Genomic DNA, 23536 nt, shown 5'->3' on the forward strand with positions numbered 1-23536 from the left:
TAGGTTAGACTCCAGTCTCCCATGACCCGGCTCAGGATTAAGAGGGCATGAAAATGGTATGGTATGGCATAGAAAAAAAAACATGAAATAACGTACTGTAGCTGTCGCTTGGAGTACAGTGATCATTGCTGCATCTGTACTTTGAAACCAGTGAACATAAGAGAAGACCTAAGGCTGGGTTTGGTGCAAAACAGTGGTGGAACAATATCAGAATACTTAGGTGGACATTTGATTACTTATGCAAGCATCTATCTGCAAGACTCTTTAAAAAAAATACTTTCATACGGTCTGTCATTTATATCAAAAAATAAGTTGCAATTAGGTTTTAATGACATGTGAAAGGCACCCAAAATGCTTAATAAATCTGCCACCTCTTATTCGATTTGCATGCTGAGTCAATACAGTTCTGGTTCCTTGTGTTTTTTGTGTTTTCATTTCTGAACACATTGGATTTGTGTCACATAGACTTGTAAAATTGGAATTGAGCTACTATGTGAATGTGGATTTTATATGTCTCCCCCTTTTTTTTTTGGCTAACCCTTTTTCCTCAAAAATTCCAAAGACATGTATGTAAGGTTAAGGCATTTCTAAATTTACCTGGTCTAAGGGTGTGTGGGGGTATGTATGAGTGTTCCCTGTTGTGAATGAACATCCCACCCAGAACAGATTTCTGTCTTACTAGCCATGCATGTGGGATGAGTGGATTCAAAAAGTGAATGGACGATTCTGTAAACTACTTGATACTTCAATATGATTAAATGCAGTGTGTATATGTGTGTTTTCTCAGGTTTGTTTTCCTATTGTTAATTTTACTGTTGTGCTATTGGTGAAGACATTATCATTTTAACACTTTTTAAATGGACAAATCTAGATTTTTCAAAAATCTTTTTTTTCTTTCATGTTCATGTTAATGAAGGCAGAGAGGTGGTTCTGAGACTAGGGATCTGTCCCAGCAATCGGAAGGTTGCCAGTTCAAATCCTGTAAATGTCAGAAGTGATTCCACTTTATTAGGCCATCAAGAAAGGCCCTTAACCTTCAGTTTCTCCATCCTGGGTATGACATTAACTGGCATCCAGCCCTGAAAGCGGGTCCTCCAACTTAGAGAGCAATCTTGGAGGTAGGAGGCAGGATTGGCACTCCAGTCACTATAAAAACCCTAACACTGTTCCAGTGAGGTGCTGAGACATCACCCATTTCACGGCTGCACTCGGGTCCTAATTTGGGATCCAAAGGTGGTTAGTGGTGTGGTAGGTGTGGCAACGTGCTATATCAGTGCAGGCTCCCAACCTCTCTCCTGTTTCCTCATGTTAGTAATAATAATAATAATTCTTTGCATTTATATAGATATATATTTAATATATATATACTTTTCTCACTACTCAAAGCGCTCAGCAGTTGCAGGTTAAGGGCCTTGCTCAAGGGCCCAACAGAGCAGAGTCCCTTTTGGCATTTATGGGATCCCTAACCTCAGAAACTCTACCACTCCGTGTCAAGTTTAAATTCATGCACTTTTTTTCTTGTGTAGAGAGTGCATGAAAATACAGAATGAAGTGCAGTTGTCTTTTCATTTATCAGTCTTTATTTTATATTGCAACTTTTATTGTGGGCATTGCCCTCTGGCAATATAAATAATAATGCTCTCTAATTATATGTAAAATACAGAAAAAAATAGAAAAAGGAGAAATAAAGATTAAGTAGTTCAGCAAAGTGATACATTTTAATCATCTTGAAATGGGCAACAGCTACAGTGTGTGGGTGATTATTAGCAAACCAATTTAGTAAAAAAATGTTATTACATAAGGAAGAAGTTTGTCATTTTATGTAATGTAATAATCAAGACACAATACTGAGGCTAAGGGGTTATTGCTAACAGATACGTCCTTTCTGTCTTAGCTGGGTATTACAGCATTCTACTGTCACGTCTAAAAGAAAGGTCACACTGCAGAGAAAGTCAATTCTGCCATGACCTCTTGCACATACAACTCATTAGCAGGCAGTTTAATCTTTAAAGACTCTGGTAATGGAACAGTCGGTAGATGATAACTTCCTTGAATGTACTTAGGATATATAGCCTTGATGGTGATCAAGACAGTGATTGATGTAACTGAATTTTGTTTAGTTTGCACACAAGTCTGGGTGATGGTCAGATGAAATAACCCAAGAATAAAGTACTGTATGACTGTATGTGTGTCTCATTGCATATTTTATTTGAAATTAAATACTGTGATGTGTCAGCTGCTTCAGTGTACAATGTGATTGATTATCTTGTAATGAACTTGAGTTTTTCTTTAAAGCACAATACGGTATGAAAGGATCAATTCTGTTTTATTACGAGCTGACTAAATATGTAGATGTAATTTACAATGCAACTAATTGTGAATTGTTTTAACAATTACAGTTAAAAACATTTTTTTGTCAAATACAAAAATCTGATGATTTGCCCATATTCCCTTTGGTTTGGTTCCCCATGTGAATAACTAGTGGCTGCATGCCTAACAGAAGGCCTGGAAACCTCAAGAGTAGTCCAAATTTTATTTTTTTAATTATGAAACCCTATGGTGTATTAAGGGCATGCTAAGCAAATTCTTTATCTAGTACATAAAAAAATTAAACATTTAAACATGTACTAATTTATTTATTTTTTGACTAATTTCGTATGATATTTCAGAATTACAACACAACTGTTTCTTCATATTAGCAATTAGTCATATTAAACCTTAATTGATTTCATTTGCCTCTGGGTTGCATGATGGTACAGTTGATGACATCCTTCGGTGCTTTATGTATGAGGTTTTACACTTTCTCACTTTGTCCGTATGGGATTTCAGAGGATGGTAGAGTACCCTTCCGCATACTGAGATGTGCAGATTAGGCAAACTGGGCCACTGAATTGCCATATAAGAGTGAGGGTGTGTACATCAGTGAACCCCTGCTCCTGCTCCCCATAAACCTTTCCTTGACCAAACTGGTTGGGAAAATGAATGGATAGAGTTTGGTTTTTAAATGTTTCTCATTTAATTAATAAGAAAAAAACTCAGATGCCAGCAGTAATATACAATATAACCATTTCACAAACCTGCCTAATTCAACTGTAGGATGTTATAGAGCTAGGGCCTAAAATAGGAACCAAACACAGTCGGGTGCCTGTATCATTATAAATATGTATATTTGTAATAGGTTTACAGTGCCCTACCCACATTCACGGAGGGCCATCTTAGAATCGCCTAATTAAACTAACATGCAAGTTTTGAGATGAGGGCGAAATATCCACACATACATGTGGAGAACATGTACACCACTCAATGTCTGGATTTAAAACCAGTATGGTGAAGCTATGTGGCGGCAGCACCCGTGCAACTGTGTTGGCATAAAATAAGTTAGTCAGTACTTATTAAATTTAAGGCTAAACATGTTAGAATAAAGACACGACTATGCTAATTATTGAACAAATGTTATGCAGTCCACAACAGCAATACATCTCATTCAAAAAATACTATACACATTTTAAAATCGATCGGTATTGCATCACGAAAACATATATAATCTTGAATTTCTTTGTAATCTATTTTTATTCATTCTAAAAAGAGAGTTTGAGAGTGTTGTGTAATCCACAAGTGACCAAAGTACCCTCCATCCATCAATTGACAGATTCCCTTTAATCTAAGCATGTGGTCATGAGGGAGAAAGATTCTTCCAGCAGCTATGTGCTCAATCCATGAATTACGTCTGTATGGACAGAATTTCCACCGCATTGCTGAAAACTATACCTTTACCAAAACTGACTTTCTGGCAGCATAAAATTAAAATTTTCAGAGATACATTTAAAGGAAATAACAGCCTCTGTTTATATAATACAGAAAACAGAGCCAATATAGTGGACTGAAAATTAAAGCATACCTTCAGAATCAATGGCAGCATTAATGGGATTGAGGTAATGATGTGTGCACATGATAATGACATTCGAAATACTGTATAAATGAATAAATTACCCCATCCCTAACCATCAGTCCTACTAGGCTCATCTGTACAGAATTGTAATCTTGCCTATCAGGTGGGTGTCTCAACTTCTTACCTACCTTAAGTTTCACAAGCACTCTCACCTGTCATCTCCCAGTCTTTTCTTGTTGCAACTTGGCCTATCTGCTCCTCATGCCAGTCTAATGTTTTGCCTTTATCTCACCATATGTGAGACTGTGGGCTCAAGGCAGCTTTAATTCCTGTCCTGGGCTCACTTTTAGGCCAAGCCTCAAATTTACTTCTGAGATCAGGGCAAGCCCTATTTTTATAACAGAGACATCAGGCTACAGTTTCTTTAGTGGCTTTTCGTGTCCTTGAACCTCTGAGCCATCAACTCCCTTAAGATGGCCATATCTCCTGGGCAGTCCTCTTGCTGCTTCAGCACCTAAAAAGGGTAATTCTATCCCTGCACTCCCACTTTGAGGTGACATGCTGCCCTCTGTTGCCCTAGGGATCTGTCAGTCATTCTCTCTTTGTATAAGGAGGGCATTCCTGATAACAGTTGGGTCACCTGCCCTCCAGCATCACGCAGAAACAGTCCTTGATGGTACAAAAGTCACATCTTTACTTTAATATACCTGCTTTTAGCCCCTGTCCTTAGACTCTTCAGGATATCCTTTGGCCCTTGCATGATGATATAAATCATATATTTAAATATGCACATTTTCACGCTGAAGCACTGAGACACAGTTACTTCCTCAATGTCACCATGTATTTGCAGATTGGGTAGATGTTGTCTTTTCAAAAAATCTGAATTTTTGCAGTCCTACAGTTTGGATAATGGATGGCTAGATTATAGAGAAGAGATTATTATTAGAAAAATGAAACACAGTCCAGTCCTCCCTGTCATTAGGTAGCCTTAGATGTTTGTTGTAATTCTAACAAATCTATATTGTCATACATATAATGTGCCCTTTAGTCTTCTTATGTTAGCCTGATGGTAAATGGTCAGCATTTACATTGCTTCCATTTAGTTATATTTTTTAAAGAACATTTGCACTATTTAATATTTTATATTTTATTTTCACCCGTAGGTGAGGACCCTGAAACCAGAAGAATGAGAACTGTAAAAAATATTGCAGACTTGCGACAGAATCTGGAAGAAACAATGTCCAGCCTTCGAGGGACTCAGATTAGTCACAGGTAACAGATGGTATCAATGCTGGGTGACACTTCACTGAGATTGTCTTTAAGAATAGAAATTTTCATGATTTCTTGTAATAACACTTCTTCTTATTGAAGTCTCATTACCTACCAGGTTAAAACCTGCCTTTTTGTAAGTTTCCTGTCACTGCACTCTTTCATTATCGGCCAATTTAAGGATTCTTTTCAGCATTGTTGGTGCAGTTCTAAAACAATCAATAAAAAAATCCACAGTATTTCTCACAGTCCATATTTCAGTTATTGATTAAAATGAAAGGCCGTCTCTTCATCAACATGTTTTAGAATGCCAGTTGTAACAGACAGCTGGGTTTATAATGGAAGGACCGGTGGAAGGAGCTTGCATGGAGCAATATCTCCCCTGGAATGACAGAGGGTAGCCTCTCCTGGCATGCTACAGTGCCACGGGTTTGGAGCATGGAAGCTGAACCCTGCTAGGTGCCTGTGGCCACCTCCAGGAGGTGCATGGAGAATGAGTGAGGCCTCCTCTGCAGGGCTCCTGCCACACACGGCAGTGTAGCCAGAAGGAGATTTTGGAACACCCACAGCACTTCTGGGTGCTCTATATAAGAGGCCAGCTTCCAGAAATCAGAGAGCCAGAGTTGGGAGGAGGTCGATGAAGCTTGCTGGAGGAGGAGTGGAGGTGAGAAAAGGAAAAGAAAGAGGAAAGGAACAGTGCATTGGTAGACACTTTTTATATATTTATACTATACTGTGCTGTGTAGCGGGGAGCAAAGGAAAATCGCTTCTCCACTTAAAATAAACCGGTGTTATGTGGTAAGACTGGACTCTATTTCTGTTGTGTCTGGGTTTGGGGTGCTGTATGCCCCCTGGTGGTTCACACAGTATTCAAAATTACTCAAAACCATTACATTGTTTGCTAAAAAAAGCTTATTTAATACACCTGATGACTTTTTGTCAAGACAAGTCAAGTTGGGGAGCATGCACTGGAACAGTGCATTGCCACACCCACTACACAGCAAAACAACTCGGGATCCTGGTTGGTTAAGAACAGAGATATATATAGTGCAGAAAAGGAAACCTTTAGTTACATTACCTCTTCTCCTTCTTATATATGTATATTGTAATAAAACATACCAAAACATTAAAAAGTTTTGAAACAAAAATGCAGAATGGTGACACCCATTTGTCTGTGTCTCAACTGCTAAGTTCCTCAGTCAGTAGGTTGGGTATTTAAGGATGGCAGAGTGAAAGAGACTGGAGAGGGAGTAGGACCTGAGGAGACATTATGGGTCTTCAGAGAATCTGGATTTTTTTCCCTGGCCGAGAGCAGAAAGGAGAGCTGCTATGCAGCCTCTAAATCCTTCCACTATGTTCATTTTAGATCTCTGAGTTTTCCATGACATTGTCTAGTGAAACTTTTTTCAAACAACCTAATACTAAATTCCTTTAAAAGTGGTGCATTGATTAGTGATTATTCTTCCATTTTTTACCTACAAGATTTTTTTTTGTAAGTTTTCTATTATCGTTTTAGCAAGTCAACGCTGGTGGCCAGTCAAAAAACAGGGTCTTAAAGTCTTTTGAGGCATTCCTTCTGTGATTTTTAGGCTATACAAGAAATAAATTACTGATGCTATTATTATTGTTGATAGTGCTGGTGCCACATGAATCCTCTGTGATGGTTTGATTCCCTCACAGGCTGTTGTCTCTGTGTACACAGTTTACCTGTTGTCCCATGTCTGTGTGAGTTTTCCTTTAAATACTCTATAAGGAATGAACTAGCAGAACATCCAGGGTTGCTAACTGACTTAGATTAGGCTGACTGAAGAATCTTATACTTATGTCATGTTATGTTATGTAACAAAGGGTGGAGTGGTGTCTCTGAGGTCAGAGATATGCACTGGCAATCGGAAGGTTGTCGGTTCGAATCCCTAAAAATGCCAGATGTAACTCTACTCAATTGGGCCCTTGAGCAAGGCCCTTAACCTACAATCGCTTTGTCCTGGGTATGATGTAATCTTCATCCAGCACTGCAAGCAGGTCCTCCAATTGACAGGGTAATTTTGGGGGTTGGTGGCAGGATTGGCACTCCAGCCACCATGAAAAAAACTCACAGTGTTCCATTGTGGTGCTGAAGTGTCACCCATTACACGATTGCACTCGGGTCCAAATCCAGGTGTTTTGTCATGTGATAGGTGTGGCAATGTGCTGTATCAGTGCATGTTCCCAACCTCTATGTTATGTAAAGCAACTTTAAGTTTAAACTTTGGATTTGCACGTTCATAGGACCATGCTTTCCTGTAGTTTCAATGTTTCAAATTTTCTAAGATCATCTGTTCTTTGTTTAAACATGCATGCTGCATGTTCACAACATATATCTTGTAAAGTACATGTGTAACACTCTTTCAGTTGTGTAAGGAAAACATGCACAGGGAACTATACAGTGTTGCACATTTCCCGCATTTTAAAATATCTGAATTCTAACAAAGCTTTGAAAGGTTAACCAGCTCACATGAGGTTGCACACAACAGGGCAGAGGACATTTTGGAAATTCCAGAGAGCAACCACACTGGTAGTGACATAGCATCTCATTATCTGGGTGTAGGAGGACAGGGGCTTCTGTGGTTTGTCATGCTGGGTGCCCTGGAAGTGAAACCTCCACACATAGCAGGCCAAGACAGACATTTATAGGATGAAAGGAGACTTACACACAAACCTAAAAGGCAGGGGACCATCAGATAACAGGACTGTCTGACACTGTGCTCAGTCAGAATGAGAAACCATGCAGGGCTGGTCAGAGGCCTTATGTTCCTCAAGACTAATAAGATGCATATAGTTTGAGAATTAACAGAGGGGATCATATTGCTAATTTATGAGGACAAGCAACAGCAGAGATGCCTTTGATGTGACCCTTTTAAGGATACTCTTGGGCTAGAAGTATAGGGATGCTAGGGTTATTAACATATTTGTTTCATAAACCTTTTTATATATATATATTTAATCCATATACTACTGGTACAGAGACAGGAATACAACAGATACATTAACATATGAAGAGAAAAATTTCACAAATATCTCCAAATGACAGACTTAAATAAGCATTAGATTAACCTAAATGTGTCCTGCTTTTTTTTTTTAATGATTCAACATGCTTTGGCAACAGTAAGAAATATAACTGGCCAGATGGCATAACAGCACTATTTCTCTCTTTTCTTACTTTTTCACATCTTATGTGATGCCAAGAATATTTGAAAAACATTTTTTTTTTCTTAAAGTACTTCAACTGAGTCACTGAGTTACTGCATTTTAACTGTTCCATACCTGTGTTTCCATTTAAAAAAAATCTTTTGATTTTCACACCTTTTTATGCCATGTTTCACCAGTATACTGTATAACAAAATAAGGTGTAAACATACAATGAGTTTACCTATCCATTTTTTAATCTGAATATGAAGTGCAGCCTTTGTTTTTATTACAGCCCCAGCATAACATAACAATTCAACTTGCAGTTTGTTAGTCTAAATGCAGCATAATGAGAGATGTTGTCAACTAGTAGTCGTTGATTAGAGTAAATTTTACTTGCATTTTGTTCAGCTTGTGTATATTCTAGCAGTTCCTCAACTATGCATCAGTATATGTACAAGTCTCTCTACATTTCCTTAAAAATAATCTAAGAAATGTACTTTTCCAAGGTGGAATTTATTTCCAAACATCAGTGTCTATTCCATCAACATTAAATCTAGCTGACAATTAAAATACCATTCAGTACTAAGGATTTTAATTGACATTAGCAAAAATAGAATGAATATATCTATTTAGCCTGCATTGGTGGACTAGAAAAGGCTTCCATCTTAAGGAAGCTGATACATGGAGTGCAAAGCCCGTGTGGGATCTGAGATGATTTTCTTCTTTTACTAAAGATGGCTTCTTCATACAATGCTGGCAGAGAATATTTTTTATGTACTCCAATGATTTTCATGTCTTTCATATCTACCTGTACAAGTCTACTATAACATAATATGCTTTTTATTACTGTGTGGAAACCGAGAATCACTATTATTATTTATTTATTTTTTATTTTTACCCAAACTTAACAATTTTAGACGTGATGGAAATACAGATGCAGTTGTACCTTGGACTAGACATTGTCTATCTGCATACCTCATGTTAATTTAGTATCTATATTAAACTCCTAAGTACTATATGAATTTGCCTACAGTATGTTATGATACAGTATGATAATAAACTAGCACTGGTGAATGATCAGCAATAGACTTAGGATCAAACATCACTTCCTTTTCTTAGTACTGAGAATGAGGAAATGAACCTCAGACCATAATGCACAATCCTCTCACTTTCTTTCTTATTCATAGCCACTTTTACAGTAAGTCTGTAGCAAACAGACTGTAGATTGCTGTATCACCATTGATGGAAGCACTGCTAGTGCATTCAGGTCAGGTCGGTTCAGAATGGGGAGTATTCACTGGTACAGTACGTTGCTGTACTCACCACAAGACGAAACAGCTCAGGATCCTAGTTGGTAACTCCCCAGGCAGACAGGAGGCCCAGTCACACCCCCTAGAAATTGCCATCTATCTGCCACAGCCAGTTGTTGTGTGGGAGTCCCCTTGGTCTGGTCTAGCCGTTCAGGTCCTCAACAATGAGCTGGACCACCCTCGTGGAAACGTGCCACATGGCCATAGTGCCATAACTGACACTCGCTCATAATGCAGGTAATGTGCATCATTCGGGACTCCGTGAGCAACTGCTTGTTCGACACAAAGTCAAACCAGCGGTACCCAAGGACTCTCCAAAGAGTCTTTGTACTGAAGGAGTCCATTCTTCATCTCAGGTCTTTTGCAAAGATATTAGGAGTGCTAAACACCCTGTCCAGTGAACTCATGACCCCCCCATGCTTTTGCAATGAATGTAACTTCTGAGATAAGTAAACTTCTCGACAAGGCCGACATTCTCTCTGCAGATAGACACCATGCTTCTGGCTGTGCCCAAGTGGTCATTAAAGGTCTGGATCTTGGTTTTTACTCAAGCCCAGACATTCAGACTCCTTCCTCAGTATCTTGACAGCTCCGATCAGAACCTCCATTGACTCCGCAAAGATCACAGCATCGTCGGCAAAGTCAAGATCAGTGAATCTTTCTTTACCAACATATTCCCCATAGCCTCTGGACCCCATGACCCTTCCCAATACCCAGTCCATGTAAGCATTGAACAGAGTAGGAGCGAGAACACAGCCCTGACGAATCCCAGAATCAACTGGGAAAACTACAGGGGTTCTGCCTCCACTCTGTACAGCACTCACAGTACCAGTGTACAGGCTGGCCATGGTATTCAGCAACTTTGCAGGGATCCTGCAAAGTCTCAGGATGTGCATTCACTTGTATATGATTTCATTAAAACTGGTGAGCTTCTACAGCCCTGAGGATAGTGGTATTAAACTCCGGTAGAGTCCCATTTATCGTAAGCCGCAGGGTGTGGTCCAAGAGAAGCAAGTAATCCATCTATTTTCCAACCCACTGAATCTGAACACAGGGGTTTGCTGAAGCCAATCCCAGCCAAGACAGGGCACAAACCAATCCTGGGCATGGTGCCAACCCACCGCAGGACACACACAAACACACCAAGCACACACTAGGGCCCATTTAGAATCGCCAATCCACCTAACCTGCATGTCTTTGGATTGTGGGAGGAAACCCACACAGACACAGGGAGAACATGCAAACTACACGGGGAGGACCCGGAAGCGAACCCGGGTCTCCTAACTGCGAGGCAGCAGTGCTACCACTGCGCCACCGTGCCGCCCGAAGTGAGTAATACCATTTAATAATAAAATGATTGACATTCATCTGCTGTGTTGAAGTTTTCTTGTGTAGATTAAATACTAGTGTTGTGGTTGATTAATTGATTGTTCTATGTAGATGAAAATTGACTTGAAATTCATTCTTCTGTAGTGTTCTTTTGTAGTGTTAGAAATACTGTCTACAATTTTGGATTTTTTGGCTTTTAAAACCTTTGAAGGTTAAAATGAACACATAACAACTGTAAGTAGTTTAATTTCATAATTTAATTCTGTAATAATGCTATTTCAATTATTAGTTTACAGTTTACGTTCGAGTTTATTGTGATGTGTAGTGCAATTAAATTCTTTCTTGCATTGCATATCTCCTCAGCACAGTTGACAATAATACAATACCAACATGATTTGTGGATAGTAACTCTCCCTGAATCTACTAGTGCAAGTTCCAATGGCTCTCTACCATTTTTAAGAAGGAATGAATGAGAAAGATGACACTGCAGGAAGGGTCAGATCTTTAATCAGATTGTTTTCCACATCTATGATGGTTAGTGTTCTGTGGTGGGCTGGCACCCTGTCTGGGGTTTGTTCCTGCCTTACGCCCTGTGTTAGCTGGGATTGGCTCCACATTGCCTGTGTTCTTAGCTTATTTGGATTTTATATCAGAATGATAAAATTATATCAGATCATGATTACAGTTTTCCAGAAGGCATGTGGGAGAGTGTGAAACCAAAGGGAAGAATACAGTGTGGTCTGATAAGATCAAAACTGACCATTTATGGCTCTAATACTTATTGTCTTTTAAAAGTGGTGAAGCTAACATTATCCTCAGAATACCATCCCATCTTTATAGCATAGCAGTGTGGTAAAGCATCATGGAATGAGGATGATTCACTGTATCAGAATCAGAAAGACTTGTGAAAACAGAAAGTACTGTACAGTACTGTAAAGTACTCCAAGAAATTCCAGTAAAAGCCATGTTGCCGTGTGTAAGTGGCCACAAAGGAAGATTTAACCTCCAGCAGAACAAGGAGCCAAAGCATACAGCCATTCCAGAGGGATTTGATCACTACCTAAACTTCTAGCCTGTTAAAATGTAGTAGAAATGATTATTTACCAACATCTCTGTCCAAATCAAAAAACCCAGAATAATTTTGGAAAGGATCAACTACAAGTATAATGTCTTGCATGCAAAGATAGATGCAGCATATTCTAAAATAAGTATACTTGTAACCTCTGCTAAAGGTGTGCCTACAAGATATTAACTCAAGGAGGTAAATGGTTAAATTGGTTGTTTTATGTTTTTCCTTTCTGTAATTACTGTATATACTCACGTTTAAGTTATCCTGCGGATAAGTGTGGGTTTGATTTTAATGTATAATTTCCGCTATTTTATAATGTTGGTTGTGCAAGTTGAATGCAGAAAACTCACGCTATTGGTCCAAGAGATTACGATATGCTAACGCCACCTGAGAGAGTTACCACGGAGCATACTGCATTTTTTTTTTCTATGCATTGTGCCTACCTCACCACACGTTGCTACCTGAACTATTCCGAAGTGACGTTTGCACTGATTAGTGCTTTTTGTATCTCACACTCTCATACACCTTTATCGTAAGAGCATCCCCTATCTACGATGGAGTGTTTTATCAGAAGAAAATATGAAGCTGGTTTTAAATTAAAAGTCATTGAAGTAGCAAAAAACATTGGTAATTGCGCTGCTGCAATAGAATTTGATGTGTCTGAAAAACTGGTGCGAGATTGGAGGAGGCAAGAAGATGTAAAAAAAAAAAAATTAAGCGTCGTATTTTTGAACAGGCGTATAAGTTTGGGTCTGATTTTATGATCGATTTTTCAGGTTTTAAGTCCCGTGTTATATGCAAGTATATACTGTATAGTAGTTTAAATAAAGAGTGATCGTTTGAGTGATTTCATTGTGCTGATTGATCTTGAGGTATTTCTGTGTTCATTGTGTTGCATTTTGGACATGCACAAATTAAATTGAGATTGCTGCTTGAAATCCTAGGACTTCCATTAGTCCTTCTTAAATGTTTAAAAAAGGTAAGAATAATTGTCCAACAGTCTCATATTTTTGATACTAACATAGAAACCATTATGTCTGATTTGACAAATACATGGTATGGTCAGATAGACAATGAGTGGAGGAAAACAAAAACTAAAACTAGCAAGAGTGTTGGAAAAATACATCTCTAGGGGTTTCATATTTACATACTAGTCGAAGTACCCACTGCTGCCCCGGTATACATATAGAATGTGTTAATGGAAGAAAGCAAAGATGTTTGTGTTTTTTAAATAGTGACCCTGTTTTTATTGCTTTTATTGTCCTGTCTGTCACACACTCTGTCTCTCTCATAATAGCTTAACTCTTGTGACTTGACAATTTGTACTTTTTATGCCTGATCGGATTTCAGAATTGTGGTAACTCCTTGCTGGGTTGTAACCATGAACACTGTCATGTCTGACTCATCCTCTTGGTTCAAGGTGGAGAGTTCATAGTGCTTAAATTATGAAGAAAAGCCAGCAACGTGGAACTTAGACAATAACCCTTTTATTTTTCCGTTGTGTTTCGTTGCACTTACACTCTCAATCAAGCCTCACTAAAAACCTCTTTGCAAAAGCCCACAATACTCCCTTTTATATTATAATAGATAGAAGCAGTACACAGCGAGTCAAGAATTTGTTATTTTATTCTTTAGTAGAAATACAGAATTGTGGTAACTCTTTGCTGGGTTATAACCATGAATGCTGCAATGTCTAATTCATCTTCTTAGTTCATGGTGGACAGGTCATAGTGCATATATTTTGACGAAAAGCTGACATAGCAGGAGGTAAACAACAACCCTTTGATTTTTCCTTGTACTGCACTGCACTTTCACTCTTGATCAAGCCTCACCTAAAACTCCCCTGCAAAAACCCATGATACTCCTTTTTATATTACAGTAGATAAAAGTAGCATACAGCCTTGCCAGGGCAAGTAATGTTAAGCTCTGGTCATTTTGTCTACTAGTCTGGCTTTGGTCTATTTAGATGTTTAACTTTTTCAGAGCCAGCAAGTGGCATTGGAGTGCAAACTGTAGCACATAAGGAAAAAAGAAACACAGGAACCCCCATGGTCCAAATTTTGGGCTCCAAAGTAGTCTATCTTGTCCGTATGATCCTAGAGGGCAACTATGCAAAATTTGGCGCAGATCGAACAAAGGGTGTGGGATTGTATACAGAACATAGAGACAGATATATATATATATATATATATATATATATATATATATATATATATATATAGATCATAAAACATTCTAAGAAATTCAATTTTAAAGCAGTCATCTTAGTTTTTGATGAGTAACAGCAAAAAACATTCACACTAGTTATTGCATACTTCACTTTAGGAACATTCAGTAGGACACTGTTGGAAAATCAGACAATATGATTAGGGAGGTACAGGCATTTACTGAAATAAAGGCAGGTGCATGATTGTTCAGAGCCTTATAGAAACTGAGAAAATCCTAAAGCTGTAGCCAGTAAATGTAATCATGCTGACACAAAATGTGTTCAAATTTTCTCTTTTTGGTCATGATTCTTGCTACTGCTTCTTGAACTAAATGAACCCATGGTGCAATTGAAGAAATCTCAATCCATGACTGAAGCCAAGCAAACACTTGATAATTGTATTTCACAAGCTTGTTTGCCAATTCTAGTTGTTTTTAATTACAAAATTCACAGAAAAGGAGACAAAGATAAAGGAAAGATATGACAGAGCTGGGAGAAAAGAAGTCAAGAAACAGGGAAATAAATAAATATGGAGAAAACAGTAAGGTCAATTCTATGTCTGGAGGCAATGTATATCGACAATCATTAGAGTTCAGTCTTACATCTTATGGCTTAACATTGGGGTTAACTGAAAAACACATTGACAGCTTCTAGTAGTCTACTTTACCTCTGGGACTGTGCTGAATTTTTTTCTTCATGAGATATTATTTTCATTAGTAGTAGTAGCAATTTACAGTAATTACAGGGTAATACACATAATTAAATACAACTTGAAATCACAACTGCAGAATGCTCCTGTGCATGGAAACGTAACGGTTTATAGATCTCATTAAGTTACCAAGTGCAAAAACAGCAATAACAGTAGAGCAATCTGTAGCTCATGTATTACCCGGTAGCAAAATTTCTTAATTTAATACAATAAGTTCATATTGTAAAACAATAATATGTTTCAAATGTGAAAGGGGGTACTATATGACAATTGAATAGGAACAGATCAGAAAGACAAACAATTTACTTTAAATCAATCATACACAGTGCCTAAAACCAGACTGGAAAAGAACGTTGAGCTGCAGATTGTAACACAACAGATAGCATTGCTTATCCCCTCTATGCTGTGATCAATTACAGTTAGAAACCAAGTTACCCTTTTGCGAAATTAACGTGAACTGTATGAGAACCATACTCTGTGTGATTCTGGATAAATGTTCATGGCACAGGATATTTTGTTAATTTGTTTAACAATATTTTATTAAACTAAACACTGTTCATTGTCTAAACCCACATTCTGCTTTTGCACTCAGTAAAAGTAAGAACTAGAAAGGGTTTAAAATCAAACCTTACAATCAAATACATTTGATGAGCTTTCAATTTTTACATTATAATAATAGCATCCTATCTTTTTTCCCTAATGTCTACATTCATTTGCTTTGCAGCACATTGGAAACAACATTTGACAGCACAGTGACAACTGAAGTAAATGGAAGGAGTATACCAAGTTTGTCCAGCAGATCATGTCCCATGGCCTGGAGGCTGGGACAATCAAGCCCCAGGCTGCAAGCTGGGGATGCACCTTCTTTACCTAGTGGCTATCCTTCACGGGCCAACACCAGCCGCTTCATGCACACAGATCCATCACGTTTTATGTATACAACTCCATTACGACGAACTGCAACAGGAGCACGTGCAGGCAATCTTGCACATATGGATGAGAAAAGTGGAGGAGATCTTGACACTGGAGAAGTGGACGTAACTGGATACATGAGTGACGGTGACATTCTCAGCAAGAATTTAAGGGCAAATGAAGTCAGCAGTGGGTAAGTCATTTTCAGAAAAGGCTATATTCAGTTTGCCTATTCCCTTTGCTCTTTGAAAATTTACAAAATCAGATAGTTGGCTGGACTACATAGTCTACAGTTTTCTGAAAACTGCCAATCATGTAAGTCATAAAGCATGAATTCATGAGCGGTTTTGGGTTTTGTGCACACTTTCCTTTTGTTAAACACTTGGACCCCAGAGATAGTGTTGTAAATATAAGGCACTTGTCTAGTGGGATTTGTTTTTTAATTATAATCTTTATATTACAGCATTTTCTTCAAATGGAATAGATAAGATAAACTGAACATTTGCAATGTTTTCAATGAAATTTATAGGGGGAAAATGGTGGACTCAGGGTATGTGAGTTCTAAGATCAAATCTACTTTGCATGTTGTATTCTGTGGTCAGATAATTAATTTAGGTTTGCTTACTGTATAATAAACTTGCACTCTTTTCTAGTGCTTTGTGTCTTGACAGTTCAATGATCTTCACTTGTTCCTTGAAGCTCCAAAAAAACATAAATGTATGTGAACTTAGTAAGAGAACATTTGTTGTATTTCATTGTGTATTAACAAATAAAGCATAAAGAAAGAGGCAAACACAACTTGACCTTGGAACTATTCATCAATTAACGTGTGCATTACCTGAATAGAACACAATAAGAAAAGTGCAAGCAACCTCTTGGTCCTGCAGTGCTTTTATTTTCACTCATCTTTTTTATTTTTATTGTCTTTTGGTGGCCTGTACAGTAGTTGTTTTTATTTCTGTTAATTCAAATAGAACTAGAACATTTTCAGGTTTCTACTTACTGCAAGTAGCAGACTGTTAAGAGAATGAAAACAGTTTTAAAAGGAAATGCAAGAATGCTTATACTTAATGACAGGGGCTTGTTACTTACACTGGACTTGTGCTAGAGCCCAGGTGAGCACGGTGTTGATGGTAAAGGAACTTTGCTCCTTTTTGAGTTAATGTTTGTGTTTTACTTGTATGGCCTTCATAATTTTTAATCTTAGGAGCATGGAATACTGACAATTTTATTCTATAGACTCTTTTGAAACTTATTTTCCTTCTGAGCAGCAAAAAAGGATTAATACTTTTAACATGTCCTGCTGTTCCTTGGCTGAATTTGACTTTTTAATCTGCTTTGATTTCTTGGTGGATTGCTTTCCTAGTCTGGCTCTCATGCTGCTGTAATCCTTATGTTACCTTTACACTCAGGGTATGGCACCGACTACATGCTGAAACTGAACTACAGTATACCACTTTCTACTACAATGAGACAAACTCCATATAATGCTGTTGAATATCTGACCCTATGATTTCATTTTTAACATTATCCGTAGTTCAAATGTTATAAGCATACAAATGACATGTATGAGGACAAAATATCCAATAAAAGGTAGCTGAAATTACCAGTGTTATGAACTGTATTGGCATCACAGATCAGTTTAGAACCTTGGAAGGGGTACAGTAAAAGTTTGTATTGACTAAATAATTGCTTTCCAGAGAAATATTTACACGATCTTAGTGCTGCTAATTTATCAATATGCAATCAGTTTTCAGTGTCAATACTACTGTTGTATATACACATTTATTTTGTTTAACATCCATGATCTCAGCAAGAAATGGAACTCATTCCATGTTATGTATAACAGAAACATAAAGACCGTCTGTTTAATTTTTGTCAGACTGTCTCAATGGTCGCACATTCAATAACAAAGGCAGAGTGGTGAACTACAAGCTGATCCTAAAATGTAAACATTTTCATAGAAATTAGGATTTGACTTTTTGTTAATTGTATTTATGTATTGTTAATTATTGTCCATCTCTATAATATTGTTTTTCGAGTTTGATCAGTTGCTAGAATCTTCTCTTTCTGCTTCTCAGCAGCCATACCACATGCACTTCAGAACATGTCATCCACCTGAAGCTATGCATGATTGAGCCCTGTCAGTACCTGGATAGGAGGCCAACCAGGAAAAGCTTGGGTTGCTTCTGGAAGAGGTGTTGGCGAGGCCAGCAGAAAGGGTGCTTACCCTGTGGTCTGAATGTGGATCCCAATGCTCCAGTGCAGTAACAGGGTCACCATACTGTAAAAATGGTGCTGTCCTTCAGATGAGACATAAAACCAAAGTCCTGACTCTCTGTGATCATAAAAGATCCCTGAGCATCCTTTGTAAAGAGTAGGGTGTTGTCCTGGCTAAATTGTCCACCATGGCCTGGTCATTCTGGCCCCCTAATCATCCCCTGTCTTTAACTGGCTATCTATCTCTTACCCCTTCACCACCTAACAACTAATGTGTGGTGAGCGTGCTGGTGCAAATGGCTGACATTGCATTATCCAGGTGGATGCTGCATATTAATGGTGGTTGAAGTGGCTGCCCACTTACTATGTAAACTTCTTTGAGTAGTGAGAAAAGTGCTATATAAATTAAAAGAATTGCTATTGTTATTTATTAATAAATTCATCCATTCATTCCATTTCTTCTAATTGAAAATTCACTTTTAATGTTATACATTTGCTAGTGTTTTTATTCTTAATTTAATCTAATTTCTTCTCACAAAAAAGCCACATATTTGATCTAGAATGCATTTACGTTGCAAAATATGTTGCTGTCTTTTCATTTTCTACATTTGCTACAATACTGAATATCAAGAATTGCAAGCTTTAAGCATGAAAGGCTACATATATAATGGATTGAGCAGAAGGAAGTGCTCCTAATGCGTCATTTTTACTAATGAAGGTTATCTGTAGCGTGTCTGGCTTGCTGAAGTATTAACAAAAACCTTTATTGTTTAAATTCTAATGTCCTGTGCTGCTGAACAAAACCTTTGTGAGTGTGGTAGTTCTTCTCATTGTGTTATGCACATAACCTTTACATGGATGTTAAAGTCAACAAATATGGTCTTTTCAAGTTAACTGTATTATGTTTAATATAAGTAATGAGTGAACATCCAGAAAGAAAAATGGTTATGGAAAAATTTAATGAAAATCCTTGCAATTATCTATATTGAGTTTCCTAGAAATTGAGGGATTTCAGTATTGTACACATCCTTCAACAGAAAAGAGAACACAGTCAAAGAGTAAAAAATAAGTATTATTGAAATAAATAAGATTGCTTCTGCATATATTAAGATATTTTAAAAATGAAAGGTATGTTCAGCCAGACCATAATGATGTTATATAAAATTATTGAGAACAAAATCGGGCCAATGTGTGTATTCGCTAATGAGAAAAATATAATAACATAAATAACAAAACAAGATCCGCTAGATTACTGAAATTTAGCTTAACATTTCTTCTGTCCTTTTCTTCTGCTTGTTCTGTATGTGTCAGTAATATTTATTCATTCAAATTAAATGTACTTGTACACAGAAGCCTTTTTTATTTTGAAAATGGTTATAAGAATTCTTTAAATTGAAAGCTTCTAGAATATTAGGTGAACAACCAGAACTATGAATTAATTACTGATAATGTTTCTAAAGTAATATTTTTCCTTATTTCTATTGCATTGTAAGGGATGATTAAATATCGTCTTTAAATGTGTTTTTTCTTACAGCATTTTCACAGATCACCTTTATTACACATGTTTATTTACGATCTGTGCTATTTTAAACTTCACAGCCCCCCAGTGAAATCTGTTTGTTGGTTGCCGCATCTGAAAACTACATCTGTCATTTCAAATGCTCAGCAGTTTTCTCATTCAACTCCAAGATACAAGAGAATAATTTCATGTCACTGTGATCCTTTTACTGATTGCTTTACTCTGTGTGAGACCTTTGACTGAGCACAATTTCATAATATTGAAATATTTTCTATGGCATATTGTTTCCATCTAGAATGACAGGTGGAATGCTATGAAATGCAAGAAAAGAAAAAAAAAATATGTGAAAATGAAAAAAAATCGACTTATACAGTAAATTGTATTACTTCTGTTTTCTGAAAATTATGCTTGGAGTGTGACTGAGAAAACCTACACAGACATTATTTAATAAAACAAGCATATTAAAAGCACGTTTTGTGGGCCCCATTATCCTGTAGGAGATAGCATCACTGATCATGAGTGAGCTTAGTTATGCACTTAAATTATACCTTGTGATGGTATGGTATCCATACTGATTTAGATCTTGCCTTATGCCTAATGCTGATGGGACAGTGAAAATATTCCTGCAACCCTAAAATGGAAATGATGGTTTGACGTAAAATATAGATGGATAACTCATTTAACTAAGGTATTGGAAATACTGAAGCATGTAGTAAATGGAATAATTAACAGATGCAATGCTTTTCCTCATGAAAGCTTTGCTTTCTGTTCATAGATACTTGGTGGTTCTTCTTCTTATGTGTAATCTTTGACTTGTAGTTTGATGACCACAGCTCCCAATTCACCTTATCTTTTGCCTTTCTTTTAACTTCCCCAAATATATTTTGATGTTGACCATTGCTTTAAATCATCACCCTAAGTTCTTTTTGGTCTTGCTTTGCCCCGAGTCATCTGTTTTTCCTTGCATCACCATTTTGCTTTACAAAATAAAGGAAACACATGAGCAAATGAGGAATATAACTTTTATTACTAACAGCTTATTCTGCACTGGTCTGGTTATTGATATAATTTACACATCTAACATCACAGCTTCCTTAAGGTCATACAGTATATAACAATATTGGTATTATCCAGTTGCCGTTACTCATTATCTTGGCTACTGTGGCTCGCACAAGAACTTTCATTGACTTCAGAGGGATAATTGTTGAGGTACATACTGTATGGCATGCCAAACGTGATAATTCATAAGATGCAATACTGTACTAATAGCAGCATGAAAATTTTAGAGAAAGATCATCAGCTTGACACAGCTGTGGATGAACATCCATACCCTTTTTCTGTGCAATTGATTCATGGTGGATGAAAATACAGACTAGCAACTTGTAGCGGTCCAGTGCCGCTAAGATTCACACCGCTGAAGAGACGGTGATTCCAGGGACACATCCAGCCTTGGCCCGACCTGCACACAGTCACAAGCAGAGACAAAAAAGCGACTGGTAATAAACCAGAATTTAAAGAATGTATTAAACAATAATAAATTAAAACAATGATACCACCCCAGTTCTCCTTATGGCGATGTACAATAAACATGAATTATACGAACAATAACAAACCACTAACAAAAATCACACTGTGAAGTCCATGAAGTCCAACGGCAACTGATGAAATGAAATGATGGTAGATAGTCCAGTGATCAGCATACTGTATATGAATGTAAAGGTCAGTCCTACTGGTATTTCCTGATGGTATATGAATGGGATCAGGAGTGCTCCTTTCTTCGAAAGATGACAACAAATCCTCAGACAGTCCTCGTGCAGCAGGAAGACACCAGACAGTCCATACATTCAAAACAGGAGATGGTCCAGAACAAAACAAGAATCCACAGGTATCAAAACGGAAGGCAGACAGACAGGCAACTCCAGACATGAAACACACAAGACTTCTCTCCTTTTTGGAAACACTAGCCACCTTTTAAATGTTGAGCCGGCCTCCTTGTACCCAGCAGCCCCTGCACCCTCAGAAGATGACCAATCAGAGCCACTGCAGGGACTGCTGGGAGTTGAAGTTTTAAGCACCGCTACAAACTTTGGGTCCTTTCCTTGCAGGTTTCAGTCTAAGGTAGTATCTTTTGTCAAGGACAATCTACCTATTTCTTAAACCCTATATATAAAAATATCCAGTAAATATTCATGTAAATATATTTCCATACAGTGCCCCCATTTACAGACATACTAGTTAATGACTGCTTGATTCAGCGAATCAGCAATGTAAATCATAAACTATGGTCATCATACACTAACCGATTCACACCATCATCATCAAATTACAGAATGATTTAATTTCTTATGGAACTGTGCCATCCTCGACAACCATTCAAGCCACTGGTAAAATCTACATCAAGGTACATTAATGCTGTTCTGGTGGCTCGGGCTGATCCCACACTCTATTGAGGAATTTACATAGGTGTTTCTTTTATTTTGTCAGTTACCTTATGCTTGTATTAAGTAAAATAGGTTCTTGTTTGTGCCATAAAAATCACCAGCAGTCAAACATTTTATTTTTATGTGGACTGTGCTGTGTTGATTGTAGTAGCTCCTGTTGCAATGCGACTTTTCTTATGGAATTAATGCAATGCCTTCTAATTCACTTACTTACTTCACAAGACTTGCAACACTTCTTGCCTTTAATAATTGTGATTTAGGGCAAAACATCTTTGTGCATTATTATTGATGTAACTTTCTTTTCTTTTCCAAAAATCAAAATACTGCCAACAGTATTTGGGAACTAAAACAGTTTAGGCTAATTAAAAAGGTGTATTTTATTCTATGTGTAACCCTATAATAATTGATACTGGATTAGTGTTTAACTGTAATAGGTGTTGATGGGTTACTTTTCCTTACTATAATGTAGTGCATTTAGTCACTGGGCGGTCAAATAGCAGTGTTTTAGCCTAAGAGTTTGATAACAATAAAATGCCATATGATTTTTTTTATTTTTGTAATGAAAACAGAAAACCTTCAAAGTAGTTTATTAATCTTTCATAAAACATTGCTTTTTATCTAATTAATGTGACATAAAATACTGCTGGAGATAAAAACTTTTCAAAAAAAGTATCACCCAGCATCAAACACTTTCCATTTCCAGTGTTCAAAGAGTTGATATTTTATCAGCAGCTATTGAAAATAAAACTGCTAGGAATTGTTCCGAAGAAGACCCTGGACATATGCAAATTCTGAACTTTAAATCAGAAGCTGAAGATTAGCTCACATACACATCATAAAATTTGAAAACTATCTCTAAATAATCAAAATGCCTGTCTGAAAAGCACTAGGGGAAAAGAAAGAGTGTAGAATTTCTCATTAAATGTAACAAATTGAGAAGGTTCAAACATGAGATGTGACACTTGAGTTTGCTTTGGCAATTAACGCTGAAACGTGTTTATGGGATTCTATGTTGTAATTTGTAAGTACTACGTGTTCACTACTTTAAATAAAGACTTCTTACAAAACTCGAATGACAGATTGAATTTAGATGAGCATTCAGATAAGTGTCATTTTTACTTGTGAAAGAGTAAATATTGTTTGAGTGTGTGTCTCTGTTTGTGTAGATTTACTGAATATTTACTGAGGCAGTTTCTACTTGAGGTCTGTCATACATTTTGAAAATTTGGTTGTATTTGTAGTCTACAGTACAAGAATTCTGTTTTTTGTGATAATCTTACCTGCCACTGATGCCTCCTAATCTGAGCTACCATTAATTGCCTACCAAAATGTCTGATAGGTCAACAAAAACTTTTCTTTATTTCCTTTAATAATTGTGTTGCTTTTCCATGTTCTGGTACAAGCAGGTATTACCTATGATGAACAAGCAGATGAAAAAGTCCATCTATGCATCCTTTCACTTACCAGGCCCTTAAGAGACCTTAATAAATCTGAG

The 23536-nt window shown here is 37.2% G+C and overlaps 1 protein-coding gene across 9 annotated transcripts in view; it reads left to right on the forward strand.

The window, feature by feature from the left end:
* Positions 1 to 23536, forward strand: part of nav3 (neuron navigator 3) — a 544841-nt gene that overhangs the window by 362490 nt on the left and 158815 nt on the right. For all 9 annotated transcript variants that reach the window (XM_039761717.1, XM_039761722.1, XM_039761719.1 and 6 more), the window contains 2 exons: positions 5053 to 5161; positions 15674 to 16054. In XM_039761717.1, the coding sequence (XP_039617651.1) occupies positions 5053 to 5161; positions 15674 to 16054 (490 nt within the window). The remainder of the gene's footprint in view (positions 1 to 5052; positions 5162 to 15673; positions 16055 to 23536) is intronic.

The sequence above is a fragment of the Polypterus senegalus genome, chromosome 8 (assembly GCF_016835505.1).
Source record: "Polypterus senegalus isolate Bchr_013 chromosome 8, ASM1683550v1, whole genome shotgun sequence".
Taxonomy (NCBI): domain Eukaryota; kingdom Metazoa; phylum Chordata; class Cladistia; order Polypteriformes; family Polypteridae; genus Polypterus; species Polypterus senegalus.